The sequence below is a fragment of the Bos indicus genome, chromosome 10 (genome assembly GCF_029378745.1).
Source record: "Bos indicus isolate NIAB-ARS_2022 breed Sahiwal x Tharparkar chromosome 10, NIAB-ARS_B.indTharparkar_mat_pri_1.0, whole genome shotgun sequence".
NCBI classification, from domain to species: Eukaryota; Metazoa; Chordata; class Mammalia; order Artiodactyla; family Bovidae; genus Bos; species Bos indicus.
In genome coordinates, this window is record NC_091769.1 from 53,846,720 (window position 1) to 53,863,870 (window position 17,151).

Here is a 17,151-nt window from a genome sequence, read left to right on the forward strand (position 1 = left end):
CCAATGAGTCAACTCTTCGCATGAGGTGGCCAAAGTACTGGAGTTTCAATTTTTATATCTTCTTGGATTGATCTCTTAAACATTATGTAATGTCCTTCCTTGTCTCTTGTAATAGTCTTTAAAGTCTATCCTATCTTATATTAGTATTGCTATTCCTGCCTTCTTTTGATTTCCATTTCCATGGGATATCTTATTCCATCACATCACTTTCAGTCTATATGTGTCCCTAGGTCCGAAGTGGATCTTTCATAAGCAGCATATATACAGGTCTTGTTTTTTATCCATTCAGCCAGTCTATGTCTTTTGTTTGGAGCATTTAAACCATTTACATTTAAAGCAATTATGGATGTGTATACATACATACACATAAATAAAAATTGTATATATGCTTCCCTGGTGGCTCAGACGATAAAGAATCCACCTGCAATGCAGGAGACACAAGTTCGATCCCTGGGCTGGGAAGATCCCCTGGAGAAGGGAATTGCTACTACTCCAGTATTCTTGACTGGAGAATCCCATGGAGAGAGGAGCCTGGCAGGCTAAAGTCCATGGGGTCGCAAAGAATTGGACGCACTGAGTGACTAAGCACAGACAGAAGCACCTCAATGTATAAGGCAAATGCTAACAGCCACAAAGGGGAAAACCAACAGTAACACATTAGTAGTGGGGAACTTTAACACCTCACTTACACCAACGGACATCATCCAAACAGAAAATTAATATGGAAACACAAGTCTTAAATGTCACATTACACCAGACAGACTTAACTATTAACTATAGGACATTCTATCCGAAAGTAGCAGAATGCACTTTCTTCTCAACTGTACATGGAACAATCTCCAGGATAGGTCACATCTTGGGCCACAAATAAAGCATCAGTAAATTTAAGAAAGATGAAATCATATCAAGCATATTTTCCAACCACAACTCTGTAGGATTAGAAATCAACTACAGAAAAAAAAAAAAAAAAATATATATATATATATAAAACACAAACACAAAGAGGCTAAACAACCAGTGGATCACTACAGAAATCAAAGAGGAAATCAAAAAATGCCTAGAGACCAATAAGAACACAACAACCCAAAACCTATAGGAGGCAGCAAAAGCAGTTTTAAGAGGGAAGTTTATAGCAATACAATCTTACCTCAGGAAACAAGACAAATCTCAAATGAACAACCTAAACTTAAAGCAACTACAGAAAGAACAACGAACAAAACCCAAAGTTAGTAGAAGGCTAGAAATCAGAAACATCAGAGCAGAAATAAATGAAATAGAGATGAACAGAACAATAACAAAGATCAATAAAACTAAAGGCTGGTTCTTTGAGAAGATGAACAAAATTGATAAAGCTTTAGCTCATTCATCAAGAAAAAAGTGAGAGGACTCAATAAAACTAGAAATGAAAAAGAAGTTACAACAGACATTATAGAAATACAAACGATCATAAGAGGTTATTACAAGCAACTAAACAGAAATAAAATGGACAACCTAGAACAAATGGACGAATTCTTAGAAAGCTGCAATCTTCCAAAATTGATCCAGGAAGAAATAAAAAATATGAACATATCAATTACAAGCACTGAAATTGAAACTGTGATTAAAACCTTCCAAAAAACAAAAGTCCAGGACCAGATGGCTTCACAAGAGAATTATATGATGCATTTAAAGAAGAGTTAACACACACTCCTCTGAAACTCTTCCAAAAAGTAGTAGATGAAGGAATACTCCCAAGCTCATTCTATGAGTCTATCATCATCCTGATCTCAAAACCAGACATCTATCACCAAAAAAAAAAATTATAGGCCAACAACAAACAAATGAAAAGATGCTCAACATCACTGATTACTGTATTGTAAAAATACAATGAGGTATCACTTCATACTAGTCTGAATGGCTACCATCAAAAAATCAACAAACAAATGTTGGAGAGGGTGTGGAGAAAACGGAATGCTCTTGGACTGATGGGGGAAATGTTAATTGATACAACCACTATGGAAAACAGTATGGAGGTTCCTTATAAAACTGAAACTATCATATGACCCAGCAATCCCACTACTGGGCATATACCATGAGAAAACCATAATATAAAAAGATGTTAATACATGTACCCCAATGTTCACAGTAGCACCATTTATAGTAGCCAGGACATGGAAGCAACCTAAATGGCCACTGAGAGATGAATGGATAAAGAAATGTGGTACATACATACAATGGAGTATTACTCAGCCATAAAAAGGAATGAAATTGGGTCATTTGTAGTGATGTGGTGAACCTAGAGACTGTCCTACAGAGTGAAGTCAGTCAGAAAGAGAGAAACAAATATTGTATATTAATGCATACATATGGAATCTAGGAAAATAATACCAATGACCCTATTTGCAGGGCAGGGATAGAGATGCAGACTTAGGAGAATAGAATTGTGGACACAGTGAGGGGAAGGAGAGGGTGATGAATTGAGAAAATATCACTGACAAATATGCACTACCATGTGTAAAATAGACAGCTAGTGGGAAGCTGCTGTATAGCATAGGGAGCTCAGTCCATGCTTTTTGATGACCTAGAAGGTGGGATGGGAGAAGGAATTGGAGGGAGGCTCAAGAGCAAGGGGATATATGTATACATATAGCTGATTAACATCATTGCACAGTGAAAATGAACACAACATTATAAAGCAATTACACTCCAATGTTAAAAAAGAAAAAATAATTACATACTAATATCACTAAAGAGCACTAAACAACTGAATTCAACAACACATTAAAAGGATCATTCACCATGGTCAAGTGGGATTTATCCTAGGGATGCACATTCTTCAACATAAGTATATCAATCAATGTGAAAAACCACATTAAAAACTGAAGAATAAAAACCACATGATCATCTCAATAGATGCAGAAAAAGCTCTTGACAAAATTCAACACCCATTTATGATAAAAACTCTCCAGAAAGTGAAGGGTTTCCCAGGTGGTGCCTGTGGTAAAGATCCCCCCACCACCACCCGCTGCCAATGCAGGAAACATAAGAGATGTGGGCTCAATCCCAGGGTCAGGAAGATCCCCTGGAGAAGGAAATGGCAACTCACTCCAGTATTCTTGCCTGGAGAATCCCATGGACAGAGGAGCCTGGTGGGCTACAGTCCACAGGGTCAGAAAGATTTGGACATGACAAAAGCAACTTAGCATGCACTCTAGAAAGTGGGCACAGAGGGAATCTACCTCAACATAGTAACAGCAATATACAACAAACCTATAGCAAAAATCATATTCAATGGTGAAAAACTGAAAGCATTTCCTCTAAGATCAAGAATAAGACAAGGTTGTCTACTCTCACCACTATTATTCAACACAGTTTTGGAAGTCCAACTACAGCAATCACAGAAGAAACAAAAGGAACCCAAATTGGAAAAAGAAGTAAAACTATCATTGTTTGAAGATGACATGATATTGTACATAGAAAATCTTGAAGATGCTACCAGGAAACTACTAAAGCTCATCAATGAATTTGATAAAGTTGCAGGATACAAAATTAATACACAGAAATCTCTTGCATTCCTATACACTAACAACAAAAGGTCAGAAACCAAAATTAAGCAAATAACCCCATTTTCTGTCACATCAAAAAGAATAAGACACCTAAGATTATATCCATGTAATGAGGCAAAATTTATACTCATATAAGTATAAAATACTAATGAAAGAAATCAAAGATGACACACAAACAAATGGAGAGATGTACCAAATTCTTGGATTGGAAGAATCAAAATTATCAAAATGAGTATATAACCCAAAGTAATCTACAGATTCAACGTAATCCCTATCAAACTACTAACAGCATTTTTCACAGAATTAGAACAAAAAATATTTACAATTTGTATGCAAACACAAAAGACTGCGAATAGTCAAAGCAATCTTAAGAAAAATGGAGTTAGAGGAATCAGGCTCCCTGACTTCAGACTATACTACAAAGCTATAGTAATCAAAACAGTATGATATAAGCACAAAAACAGAATATACATCAATGGAACAGGATAGAATGTCTAAAGATAAACCCACACACCTACAGTAACATAATCTATAGCAAAGGAGGCAAGAACATACAATGGAGAAAAGACAGTCTCTTCAATTAAGCAGTGTGGGGAAAATGAACAGCTACATGTAAAAGGATGAAATTAGAACATTCTTTTGGAGAAGGCAATGGCAACCCACTCCAGTACTCTTACCTGCAAACTCCCATGGATGGAGGAGCCTGGTAGGCTGCAGTCCATGGGGTCATGAAGAGTCAGACACGAGTGAGTGACTTCACTTTCACTTTTCACTTTCATGCACTGGAGATAGAAATGGCAAACCACTCCAGCATTCTTGTCTGGAGAATCCCAAGGATGGAGGAGCCTGGTAGGCTGCCATCTACGGGGTCACACAGAGTCAGATACGACTGAAGCAACTTAGCAGCAGCAGCAGAACATTCTTTAAAACTATATGCAAAAGTAAACTCAAAATGGATTGTTGTTGTTGTTCAGTCACTTAATTGTGTCTGACTCTTTGTGACCCCGTGGACTGCAGCATGCCAGGTTTCCCTATCCTTCACCATGTCCCAGAGCTTGCTCAAACTCCTGTCCATTGAGTTGGTGATGCCATCACCATTAAAGACCTAAATGTAAGCCCAGATACTATAAAATTCTTAGAGGAAAACATAGAACATTCTCTAACATAAATTGCACCAAGATCTTTTTTGATCCACCTCCTAAAGGAAATTAAAAACAAATAAATAAATGGGGTCTGATTAAACTTAAAAGCTTCTACACAGCAAAGGAAAACATAAAGAAAACAAAAATACAACCCACAGAATGGGGAAAATATCTGCAAATGAAGCAACTGACAAAGGATTAATCTCCAAAACATACTAACAGTTTATGCAGTTCAATATTAAAAATAAATAAATAAAAAGTGGGCAAAAGATCTAAATAGACATTTCTCCAAAGAAGACATATGGAAAGCCAAGAGGCACATGAAAATATGCTCTGCTGCTGCTACTGCTGCTAAGTCGCTTCAGTCGTGTCCAACTCTGTGCGACTCCAGAGATGGCAGCCCACCAGGCTCCCCTGTCCCTGGGATTCTCCAGGCAAGAACACTGGAGTAGGGTGCCATTTCCTTTTCCAGTGCATGAAAGTGAAAAGTGAAAGTGAAGTCGCTCAGTCGTGTCCGACTCCTAGCGACCCCGTGGACTGCAGCCTACCAGGCTCCTCTGTCCATGGGATTTTCCAGGCAAGAGTATTGGAGTGGGTTGCCATTGCCTTCTCCGAAAATATGCTCAACATCACTAATTACTAGAGAAATGCAAGTCAAAACTACAATGAGTATCACCTCGCACCAATCAGAATGACCATCATCAAAAAACTCTACAAATAGTAAATGCTGGAGGGAATGTAAACTGGTATAGCCACTATAGAGAAGAATCAGGACGTTCCTTAAAAAAACTAAACAAAGAACTATCATATAATTCAGCAATCCCATTTCTGTGCATATCTCTGGAGAAAACCATAACTCAAAAAGATAGCTGCACCCCAATGTTCACTGTAGCACTATTTACAATAGCAAGGCCATGGAAGCAACCTAAATGTCCATCAACAGAAGAATGGATAAAGAAGATGTGGCACATATATACAATAGAATATTACTCAGCCATTAATAAGAATGAAAGGATGCCTTTTGCAAGGACATGGATGGACCTAGACAATGTCATACTGACTGAAGTAACTCAGCCGGAGAAAGACAAATGTCATATGATATCTGTTATATCTGTAATCTTAAAAATGGTACAAATGAACCTACTTAAAATGTTTTGTAAATACAGATGTAGAAAACAATACAGTTACCAAGGGGGCAATTTTAACAAAGAATTCAGCACAAGCACTCCTCTCTCAATAGCTGATAGAACAATAAAGACAGAATACTTGAACAATACTGTCAACAAATTTGACCTAATACATATTTATAGAAAACTACTCAGTATAGAATAACACATACTGTTTTCAAGGGCACATTAAGCATTTACCAAGAGAGGCCAAATGCTGGCCTACAAAACTATATGGAACAAATATTCAAAGAACAAAATCACACACCACATAATTCAATTAGAAATCAATTTACAAAATGACAGGAAAAATAATATTTAAAATTAAACAACACATACTTTTAATAATCCAATTGTCAAGAAATATCAGGAAGGAAATTAGAAAATACTTTGAACTTAATAAAAAGCATCAAAATTTGTGGACACAGATAAAGCAGCACTTAGAAAATTTACAGCTTTAAATTCTTACGTGACAAAAGTAAAAAATCAATTATGTAAGCTTTTGCCTTAAGAATCCTGAAAAATAAGAACAAATTAAGCCCAAATAAGAATGAAGGAAATGGTAAAGTTTGTTGTTGTTTAGTTACTAAGTCGTGTCTGACTCTTTTGTGACCCCATGGACTATAGGACTCCAGGCTCCTCTGTCCATGGGATTTCTCTGGCAAGAACACTGGAGTGGGTTGCCATTTCCTTCTCCAGGGGATCTTCCTGACCCAGGGACTGAACTCATGTCTCCTGCATTGGCAGACGGATTCTTTACCAATGAGCCACCAGAGAAGGCAAAGGTAACATTAGAAAGCAATATAGTGGAAAACTGACAAATAGTACAGAAAAATGAACAAAAGTCAAATACTGATTCATTGAAAAAGTCAGTGAATTTGATAAGTATGTAGCTAGACTAATTAAGAATAAAACATAGAAGAGACAAATTATTAGTGTCAAGAATGAAACAGAAGTCATAATCACAGAGATTAAAAATATAAGTAAAAATATAATAAATGATGGGGCTTCCCAGGCGGCACAGTGGTAAAGAATCTGACTGCCAATGCAGGAGACACAAGAGACACAGGTTCAATCCCTAGGTTGGGAAGATCCCATAGAAGTGGCAACCTACTCCAGTATTCTTGCCTGGAAAACTCCAAGGAAAGAGGAACCTGGCATGCTATAGGCCACGGGGTCACAAAGAGTTGGACACAACTGAGTGACTGAGTATGTACGTATGGACACATCTATACCAATGAGTTTAACTACTCAGCACTGTAAAACTTTCTTAAAAACACAAATTACCAAAACTGATTCCAAAATAATGGAAAATCCAAATAGACTTACATACAATAATTAAATTTATGGGCAAAGATTTCTCAAATAGGATGAAAAAGAGCACAAAAAATGTATTAGAATTCATCAAAGTTTTAAACTGCTACCTTCTGAAAGATACTTAAAAAATTTAACGTCAACTCAAACTGAGAAAAACTATTCACAGTACCTTCTTTCTAGCAAAAAAATTATATAAGAAAACACTAAGGACTCTTAATACAACCCAATGTTTCTAATTTGGGCAAAAAAAATTGAACATATACATAAGAAGAGAAGATAATATGAACAGCTAATAAGCCTATGAAAAGATACTCACGATCAAGTTATCAAGGAAATACAAATGAAACTACATTGAGATACTACTTCTGGTCCTCTCAGTTCAGCTCAGTTCAGTCGCTCAGTCGTGTCCAACTCTTTGCGACCCCATGAATCGCAGCACGCCAGGCCTCCCTGTCCACCACCAACTCCCGGAGTTCGCCCAGACTCACATCCATCGAGTCAGTAATGCCATCCAGCCATCTCATCCTCTGTCATCCCCTTCTCCTCCTGCCCCCAATCCCTCCCAGCATCAGAGTCTGATCCTCCAGAGTGGCTAATATTAAAAATGACTGATAATACCAAGTGTTAGTAAGAATACAGAGTAACTAGAACTCTCATACAATGCTACTTGGAATGAAAAATGGTATAATCACTTTAGAACACAGTTTGACAGCTTCTTAAAAAGTTAAACATGCGTTTTCCATAAACTCAGGAGTTCTACTCCTAGGCACTTCATCAACATGATGAATGATACTGAATATGTTTACACAAAAACATGTATCTACACAAAGCACTTGTACGTGTAAATTCATAGTGGCTTTACTTCTCATAGCCTAAAGCTGAAAACAACTCAAATTCCCATCAATTGGTGAACAGATGAAATGTGGTAAATCCATAAATGAATACCACTCAGCAATACATGAAAATGAACCATAAAGCAAGCAACAACACTGATGAATCTCAACATTATGCTGAAGAAAACAGATGCAAAAAAGTACATACTTAGGTTTCCATCTATATGAAATTTTATAACAAGGAAAATGAACCTGCAGCAAAAGAAAGCAAATCAGTGGCTGCTTGGGGTCATGATTAGAGAGACTGGGGACTTATAGGGAAGAGACAAGGGAAACTTGGGGGAGTGACAGAAATTTTATCTTAATCATGGTGGTGGTTACAAGGATATATTAACTTGTCAAAACTCAATGAATTGTACAATTAAATCAAGTATATTGTGTTTAAGTTATTCCTCAATAGAGTTGGTTTGTAAACATATCATTAATAAAAAAACAAAATCCAAAGATGGGGTAAAATGATTTCTGATTTTATATTTTAAGAATGACTCCATCTGTTAGAATCAACAGCTAAAATAAGTTAACATGTATAACAATGTTTTAATAGTTGATTTTTCCAGGTTTATAGAAGCAGCTACTTAAGCTCTGTTTGTATTTCTCTGAACTGTACACTAAGACTTATTTTGAGATAGAGAAAAAATGAATAGAATTAACAAAGAAAGATTCAATCTTGAGTACCACATAACCCAGGAAAACTATGTTTTGTCTGTTTGGCCAATAGGCAGATAGGAATTAAAGCTGGGGAGTTCAGAGTCAATGCAAGTCTTCATAAAATCTTCAGCTAGCCAATGTATCATAATGCCTTTATACATTCACCATGAAATAAAATTTTCAAATACTTAACCCTAAACAACAATGAAATTTTAGAACAGCTATGTGTTTAAGTCCATTTATTAGGGGGTTGGAGAAAGAGTCTACATGATTTGCAGAGTCAAATAAACACACTTTGAATCCTGCTCTGCCAATCCTGTTTGACCACAGGCATTCTGCCTGACCTCTCAGATTCAGTTTCCCAGTGTGTTTTACCTGACAGACAGCACTCAAAAATATCAATTCCTTTCCTGCCTACATAAAAGTAGAGTTATAATCAATGTGGTCCTTTGAGAATATTAATCTTTTGACAGAGTACAGGATACCATGGAAAAGAGAAAGAACCCCAGTGAAGAGGATTCAGAAATAAGATATAATAGCTTGAACCAAGAAGTAGCAATAGGAAATAAAAACAAGAGATGAGTGAAAAACATTCAGAATCAAGAAAGCATAGGATTGGGTATGAGGGCCAAGAACAAGAAAAGAATCAAAGATTTAGGCAAGTTACATCTACTTGAGCAGTGACATGATCACAGCTTGGATGCCTGATGACAAATCGTAAACTGACAAACAGTTGTTTCCCAGATATAATAGTTTGTTCTTTCTTAGACCACTTGGCTTTATTTCTTAAAGCAACAGAAATATAGTACAAACTACGTATGTAATTTTAGATTTTCTAATAGCCACCTTAAGAAGAAATAAGTAAAATTAATTTTATTACTATATTTCACTTATCCCAGTATACCCAAAATATTACCATTTCAACATGTAACCAATATTAAAATATTAATGAGATTTTACATCTTTCTTTGTATTTCATCTTCAAAATTAGATGCTGATTTACACTCACAGCACGACACAATTTGGACTAGCCTCACGAGTGGCTATCATTTTCAAAAGCACAGGCTTAGACTACAAGATACTATAAGTAATTTTTCTTCCCAGATGAATAGACAAACAAAATGTGGTATATTCATTCTGTGTTACAATCAATAATAAAAAAGAACAGATTATAACATGGATGAATCAGAAATGCATTATGCTAAGTTAAATCAGACTCTAAGAAGTTACTATGTATTTCTATTTATATGACATTCTAGAAAAGGCCAAAATATAAGAATCAAAAACAGAAGAGTGGTTACCTAAGACCGGGAGTAGGGAGAGGACTAAATTCACAGAGAAATTTTTGGGGATGATGAAAGTCTTCTACAACTCAGTTGTGGCAATGGTTATATGATGATGCCCTTGTCAAAACTCACAGAATGGTATACAGTCATCCCTCAGCATGCACAGGGGATTGGTACTGCCAATCTAACATGTACTCATAGGATGTGGTGAAACTGGAACCCTTATACACTGCTGTTAGAAATGTAAAAATGGTATAGGTGATTCGGAAAACAATCTGAAGTTCCTCAAAAGGCTAAACATAAGGTTGGGACCTCCCTGGTGGTCCGGTGGTTAGGAATCCACCTGCCAATGCAGGGCACGCAGGTTCAATCCCTGGACCGAGAGAATCCCACACGCTGTGGAGAAGCTAGGCCTGTGAGCCACAACTACTGAGCCTATTCTCTAGAGCCCAAAGGACTGCATGCCACAACTACTGAAGCCCATGGGCCTAGGGCCTGTGTTCCGCAACAAGAGAAACCACCTAAACAAGAAGCCTGCGCACCACAAGGAAGAGTAGCCCCCGCCCGCTCCAACTAGAGAAAGCCTGCACACAGCAATGAAGATACAGCATAGTCATAGATAAATAAAATAAAAAACAAACAAATAAAACATAAATCCAGTGATTCCACTCCTAGGCAAGAAAAACAAAAGAAAAACAAAAACATATATCCACACAAACACTTGTATATGCATGTTCATAGTACAGCATTATCCAAAACAGTTCCAAAACAGAAATAACTCAAATGTCCATAAACTGATAAACAGATAAATAAAATGTATTATATTCATATACTCTATAACAAGGAATATTACTCTATAAAAAGCAATGGAGTCCTAACATATGCTACAATGTAGATGAAAAAAACATTAAGCAAAAATGTTGGTTTTGAAGTATCACATACTGTATGAGTCTACCTGTCCAGAAATGTCCAGAATAGGCAAATCTATCAAGACAGAAAATAAGTGAGAAGCCGCCTAGAGCTTGAGGGGACGGGGTGAAGTAGGTTGAGGTACTGTGGCTAAAGGGTACAGGGTGCCTTTCCAGGTGATGAAAACGTTCCAAACTTGACAGTGGTGACAGTTGCACGACTCTGTGAATACTCTGAAAGCCACCGAATTGTATACTTTAAAGGGTAACACGTATTGTATGTGAATTATATTTCAGTAATGCCACTAAAAAATACTGTTCTAATAACAGGGGAAGAAGTTTTAGGAAACACAAACAAAATAACTGTACCATGAAAAGTGGTGTCTAAGCAAACATGTGACTTTTGTGTTTTTGTGCATCTTTGGCATTAGGTTAGGAAAAAATAGAAAAATTATTACCCTTTCCACTGAAGACAACTGTTGCTGTAATCCATCACATTTTTTGTTTGCTTCTTCAAAAAGAGTTTTAAACTTTTCTGTTTGAGATTGTTGCAAATTAATTGTCCGCTGCTGTCTCACACAATCTTCTTCAAAATTTTTCAGTTGAGACTTTAAATCCTGAACTTCATCCTCCTATACAGTCATGAAATTATAGATTATATGAAGAAACACGCAAGATTTGGTATCAAAACGCAAAAGTAAAAATCATAAAACTGAAAACAGAAAGTAGCTTCATATGATCTTTTTATTTTAAAAGAAGTAATTTATTTTTAATTGGAGAAAAACTGCTTTACAATGTGTTAGTTTCTGCTACACATCAACATGAATCAGCAATTGCTTCCCTCTCTCTTGAAACTCCTTCTCTCCTCCCATCCCATCCCAGACCTCTTGGTTGTCACAACAGAGCGTCTGGGTTTGAGCTCCCCGCATCATACAACAAACTGGCTATCTATTTTACATGTGGTAATGTATATGTTCAATGTTACTCTTTCAATTCGTCTGCTCCCTCCCCTTCCCACACTGTGTCCACAAGTCTGTTCTCTATGTCTGCATCTCCACTGCTGCCCTGCAGACAGGTTCATCCATATTATCTTTCTAGTGCATTAATATACAATATTTGTTTTTCTCTTTCTGACTTACTTCACTCTGTATAGTAAGCTCCAAGTTGATCCATTTCATTAGGACTGACTCAAATGTGTTCCTTTTTATGGCTGAGTAATATTCCATTATATGATCTTTGATGAGATATTTATACTCATTTCTTAAAGAAAAATAAATTACATTCCATTTTCTGCCTCAAAAATGGAAGTCAGATATTTTATTTCTGTTTAATATTATTAGCTTACACATCTCAGTCTAATATACAGCATTCTAATTGCTAACATAAAACTCTTCAGCTCTGGAAATTCAACATCTCAGAACAAAGTTCAGTATTTACACACAATTATTGAATGTAAAAGTTAACTGTGAATTATACCTCAGTGAAGCTATTTTTAAAATAAAATTGAAAACTGCTCCTAAAATGTCTTTGACTATAAGAGCATTTATTCTGAAAGGTTTTAAAAACTTACCGTTTTATTGCGTTCACAGACAACATTATCCAATTCTTCCTGCATAACACGGAGTTTGGCCTTCAGAAATCTAATCTGTGCTTCTGCATCAATAATAATATATATTGTCTTTCATTGAATCTAAGATGCCATCAATTGTAAAACAGACTATTATTTTATGAAGGAAAAAAGTGCTCAAGATGAAGAGTCTAATAGGAGATCCCTTTTAGGAAACACTGAAGAAAACACTAAAGACACAATCCCTAATGTGGAGGCAAATGAAAAATCTACCCAGGTATAAAAGGAACTATATATATCTCAATATAAAAAGAGTAAAGAAAGAAAGGGGGGAAAAATCAAAAATCTTTCCTGAGAATCGGAACTAAAAGCCAGTAGTTTACAGACTGAATTCATACTTACCTATGTCATTCAAAACACCTCAAGCAGAATTTAAAGTGGTTTCAGGTCAATAATGCTCCCAAAGTGTTTGGCAGAAACAAACACAAATCCTCTCTAGCAAAACTCAACTTCAGTCCCAACTACTGCAATCATCAAATGCCACTGACTGCAACACACATCCCAATTTCACCTAAGTTAACATGTAGTGTATGTGTCTGAGAAGCAGAAAAATACACAAATACCTTACTGCTGAAGCTTTTTTCCCCACAAACCCCTAATTAAGATCTACTTTTAGTATTTCATTGCTAGCAAAAGTTCTTTATTCAATAACATCAGTAAACCTTTGCAGTTTTTAGGCGTATAAAAGTACATAAAGTGAAAACTGAACTTGGAACTCACTCATAATTCATCCAGTCATTAATTTAAAAGATATACATTAAGTCTCTACTACATTTCAGGCATAATACGGATATTGTTAAGACAAGCTTTGCCTTCATGAAGCTTATCTTAAGTAAACAATCTTAATATTCAGTCTCTGAAAGATCATTAGGACAAACCCCACAGAGCACACACGTCTCCACACATACTTCCTGCTTCAAAGCTCTTGTTATAAACTGTCCCCAGCATTACTTGGAACTGATGAACTATGGTTGGCTCTAGCCACACCTAGATTTCTCCAGCCTTGACTCTCTTCTAGCCTCCAGGTTAGCAGAGGACAGAAGGGAAACAATCCATCTCTTCTCTCCCCAACTCTAACTTCAGTAGTATCATCAAGGAGCTGAGTGCTCTGTCTCTGGAGGTACACAGCATTAACCTCCCTCTCATCGCACTCCAACTTTAGTCTTACAAAGCAGTGCTTTGTATACTTAATTACATTTTGTACACTTACACAACTTTAAACTTACAAAGGAGTCTTACAAAGTTTTGTGCTACTAAACTACTTTTTTATTGCTTCCTTCCACACATAACCCAGCCATTCTAGGTAATCATGTGGAATAGGCAAGAACTCCCTAAAAGGGGAGACACCTTGGTCAAAGACTGTGAACAGAGAAGGATGCAAAAGTGGCAGAGAGGTCATTAAGCAATAAGAAACAAAGCAGCAATTTAAGGTAGTCTGTGCCAGTTCTTATACCTGGGCGGAGGAACTCTCTAACAAGGCCATGAGTGACTATTAACTGAGTAACAGCCAATATCTGACCACTTAGTCCTTGAAGGCATCTTGAGGCATGAAGGTAATTTTTTCTTTCACTTGCCTTCATTCTTAATGATTAGCCTCAGAAAGCTTGGATAGGTTAGTAAACGTAACAAATGCATAAATGAATTATTCCTCATTTATGACTAATTAGCAGCAGCAGCATAATAATCATTACACATGTAAATCAATAAGATTTTCACAGAATCAGAATATTAAACATAAACTTCATGATCATCTAATATTAATACAAACTGCTAAATTTTCAAGTGAAGACATTGCTATTATAGAGGGACTAAGCAGTATCCCTGAACCCAGTTAATTATAGTTCAACATTAACTATGTTCATATAAACTCAACTGTATTGTTTTTTATGTAAATAGAATAGGTGGCACGTCATAAATTCAACAATTTTAGAGGCACTACCGGTAACTAACATAATGTTTTTGATGACTCAGACTAAGTATTTTTCTAGTGGTATGCAGAGAATGAGTTTGTAAGAAAGAAATCAGTATCAGGGCTAGTGCACTGGGACGACCCAGAGGGATGGTATGGGGAGGGAGGAGGGAGGAGGGTTCAGGATGGGGAACACATGTATACCTGTGGTGGATTCATTTTGATATTTGGCAAAACTAATACAATTATGTAAAGTTTAAAAATTAAATAAAATTTAAAAACAAAACAAAAAAAATAAATAAAAGCATAAAAAAATAATATTCATTAGAAAATTCATTATTTTACTTGATGCTAATCAATAATTCATTTATCCTTTAACACATGTTAATCTAATACACAATAAAGAGAATTCAGTAACATCAAATGAAAGGAATTCAAAGAGACATTTTTAAAAAATTATTTCAATGTTTTAATAATAAGCTATGGGGCATTTATTTAACTTTAGTTGAAAATGGGTCAATGAAACTAATCCTAGATAGTTCTTTTTAGTTTTACTTTTTATAATAGAAAATATCAAACATATATAAAAGTAGTGAGACTGGTTCAGTGAAACTCTGCTTACCCATCATCCATTTTTAACAATTACAAACTTAAAAGCAATTTTATTTCATCTATCAAACAAATGCAAAACATCACAATACATTTTCTAAATACAAGAAAAATTGTTCTCAGTGTTGCTTTTTTAAGCAATTGTGATAGAAGAATAAATATAAACAAAAAACCTACCTGTTCCAATGTCTTCACTAACACCAGAAAAAACATCATCATTTATAAAATCAGGTAAGCCTTCTTCCTCTAGTTGCCCTTCAATCTTGCTAATTGTTTTTGCAAGAGAAAAGTCTGAGAAATCCTCTGGAATGGCAACATCACTGGCAGTCTGCACATGAGAGTATTTCAATTTTACACTAAAAAAAAAAAAAGAAATATATATATGTGTGTGTGTGTGTGTGTATATATATATATATATATAAAATATAAAAAGTAGATATGATTCCCAGATATGACCTTTATTCAAATTAAAAAGCAGATCAAAATTATTATTATAAATTTTAAGTTTATCATGATATCTACAATTGATACTTTCAAGGACTATACTACAAGAGATTTAGTAGACTTTTAATCTTTATGACAATCACAGAGCTGGAGAAGGCTTTATGATGCCAGTTACTCTAGACATTGACAATGTAAAAAAAATAAACAGAAACCTCAATTAAACACTATGGCAAAACCAATACAAGATTGTAAAGTAAATTAGCCACCAATTAAAATAAATAAGTTTACATCAAAAAAATAAATAAATAAAGAGAAGACTAAAATCATAAAAAAAAAAAAACAAAAACACACACACACAGTCAGGAGACCAGGAGGGGCCACTTTCACACCATGCGACAACAGCAAAGCCCAAGAGTGTAAAGAAAGACTCCTCTTCCTTTCCAGCTACAGCTCCGCTGATGAAAAGCCTTTGTTCCCTACAGCCTTCCCAGCTTCCTTTTCCCCCTAAGAAAGAGTTACCCTCGCCTTGCTGTGCAGGGACTTGCATGTGGCTCACCATGGTGACAGATCCCAAAGTGCAGTTCTCTCCTGATTCCAAACAAACCCATTTTTTGCTAAAGAATTATGTGTTTTAGGTCAGCACTCTCAACCGAACACCAAAACTAAGAGTACTGAACTTGGCCTCCCAGGTCAAATACAGACTATGGCTTTTAATTTTACCTGCTGCTGGAAAAGAACTGTACAATTTGATATCACTCTAGCCATAAGTCTGCAAACACTGAAGAACAATACATCTTGAGAAACAATTGCAGAGTAAAGACTTCTTAGCTCAAACTCCACATATTTTTCCACCTAAAGAAACATTATAAGCAGGATCAAAATCTACCAAAAAGTTGTGTTTTGATTTTAAGGGGAGAAATATGAAATAAAAGTCACTATCAAAGGCATTGAGGAATGGGCCAAGACTAACTCATTCAGTCTGTTTCTGAAAGCCTTACTTTTAACTTTAAAGCCTAACTCACTTTTAACACATAAGCAAAGGCTTTACAATTCTTTTGGGAAAAGAACCTTTTATTTAAAATGTAAACTTGAAGTCTGAAAATAAGATAACCCTTTCCAGTTATGTATGTACTTATGTATTCAGCATATGTTCTCTTTTCTTCTACCCATTTTAGATTTTTTTCTTCCTTATCCTTTCACCCTGTGTTTCTGGTCTCTTATATTCAAAAAACAAAAACTTTACTTGGCTTTTCTTGGTGAAGGTGAAAGAAGAGAGTGAAAAAGCTGGCTTAAAACTCAACACTCAAAAAACTAAGATCATGGCATCAGGTCCAATCACTTCATGGCAAATAGATGAGGAAAAAGTGGAAACAGTATCAGATTTCATTTTACTGGGCTCCAAAATCCCTGCGGACAGTGATGGCAGCCATGAAATGAAAAGATGCTTGCTCCTTGAAAGAAAAGCTATGACATACCTAGACACCATATTAAAAAGCAGAGACATTAGTCAAAGCTATGTTTTTTCTAGTAGTCATGTATGGATGTGAGAGTTGAAGCATAAAGAAGGCTGAGTGAGCACCAAAGAATTGATGCTTTCAAACTGTGGTGCTGGAGAAGACTCTTCAAGAGTCCCTTGGACAGCAAGGAGATCAAACCA

The 17,151-nt window shown here is 35.9% G+C and overlaps 1 protein-coding gene across 9 annotated transcripts in view; it reads right to left on the reverse strand.

Moving 5' to 3' along the window:
• Positions 1-17,151, reverse strand: part of TEX9 (testis expressed 9) — a 237,233-nt gene that overhangs the window by 50,899 nt on the left and 169,183 nt on the right. For 8 of the 9 annotated variants that reach the window (XM_070796693.1, XM_070796692.1, XM_070796694.1 and 5 more), the window contains 3 exons: positions 15,228-15,406; positions 12,476-12,558; positions 11,364-11,537 (listed from right to left, as the gene is read on the reverse strand). In XM_070796693.1, the coding sequence (XP_070652794.1) occupies positions 11,364-11,537; positions 12,476-12,558; positions 15,228-15,406 (436 nt within the window). Of the gene's footprint in view, positions 1-11,363; positions 11,538-12,475; positions 12,596-15,227; positions 15,407-17,151 lie in introns of those variants that run through there. The other variant, XM_070796699.1, reaches the window with a different exon arrangement.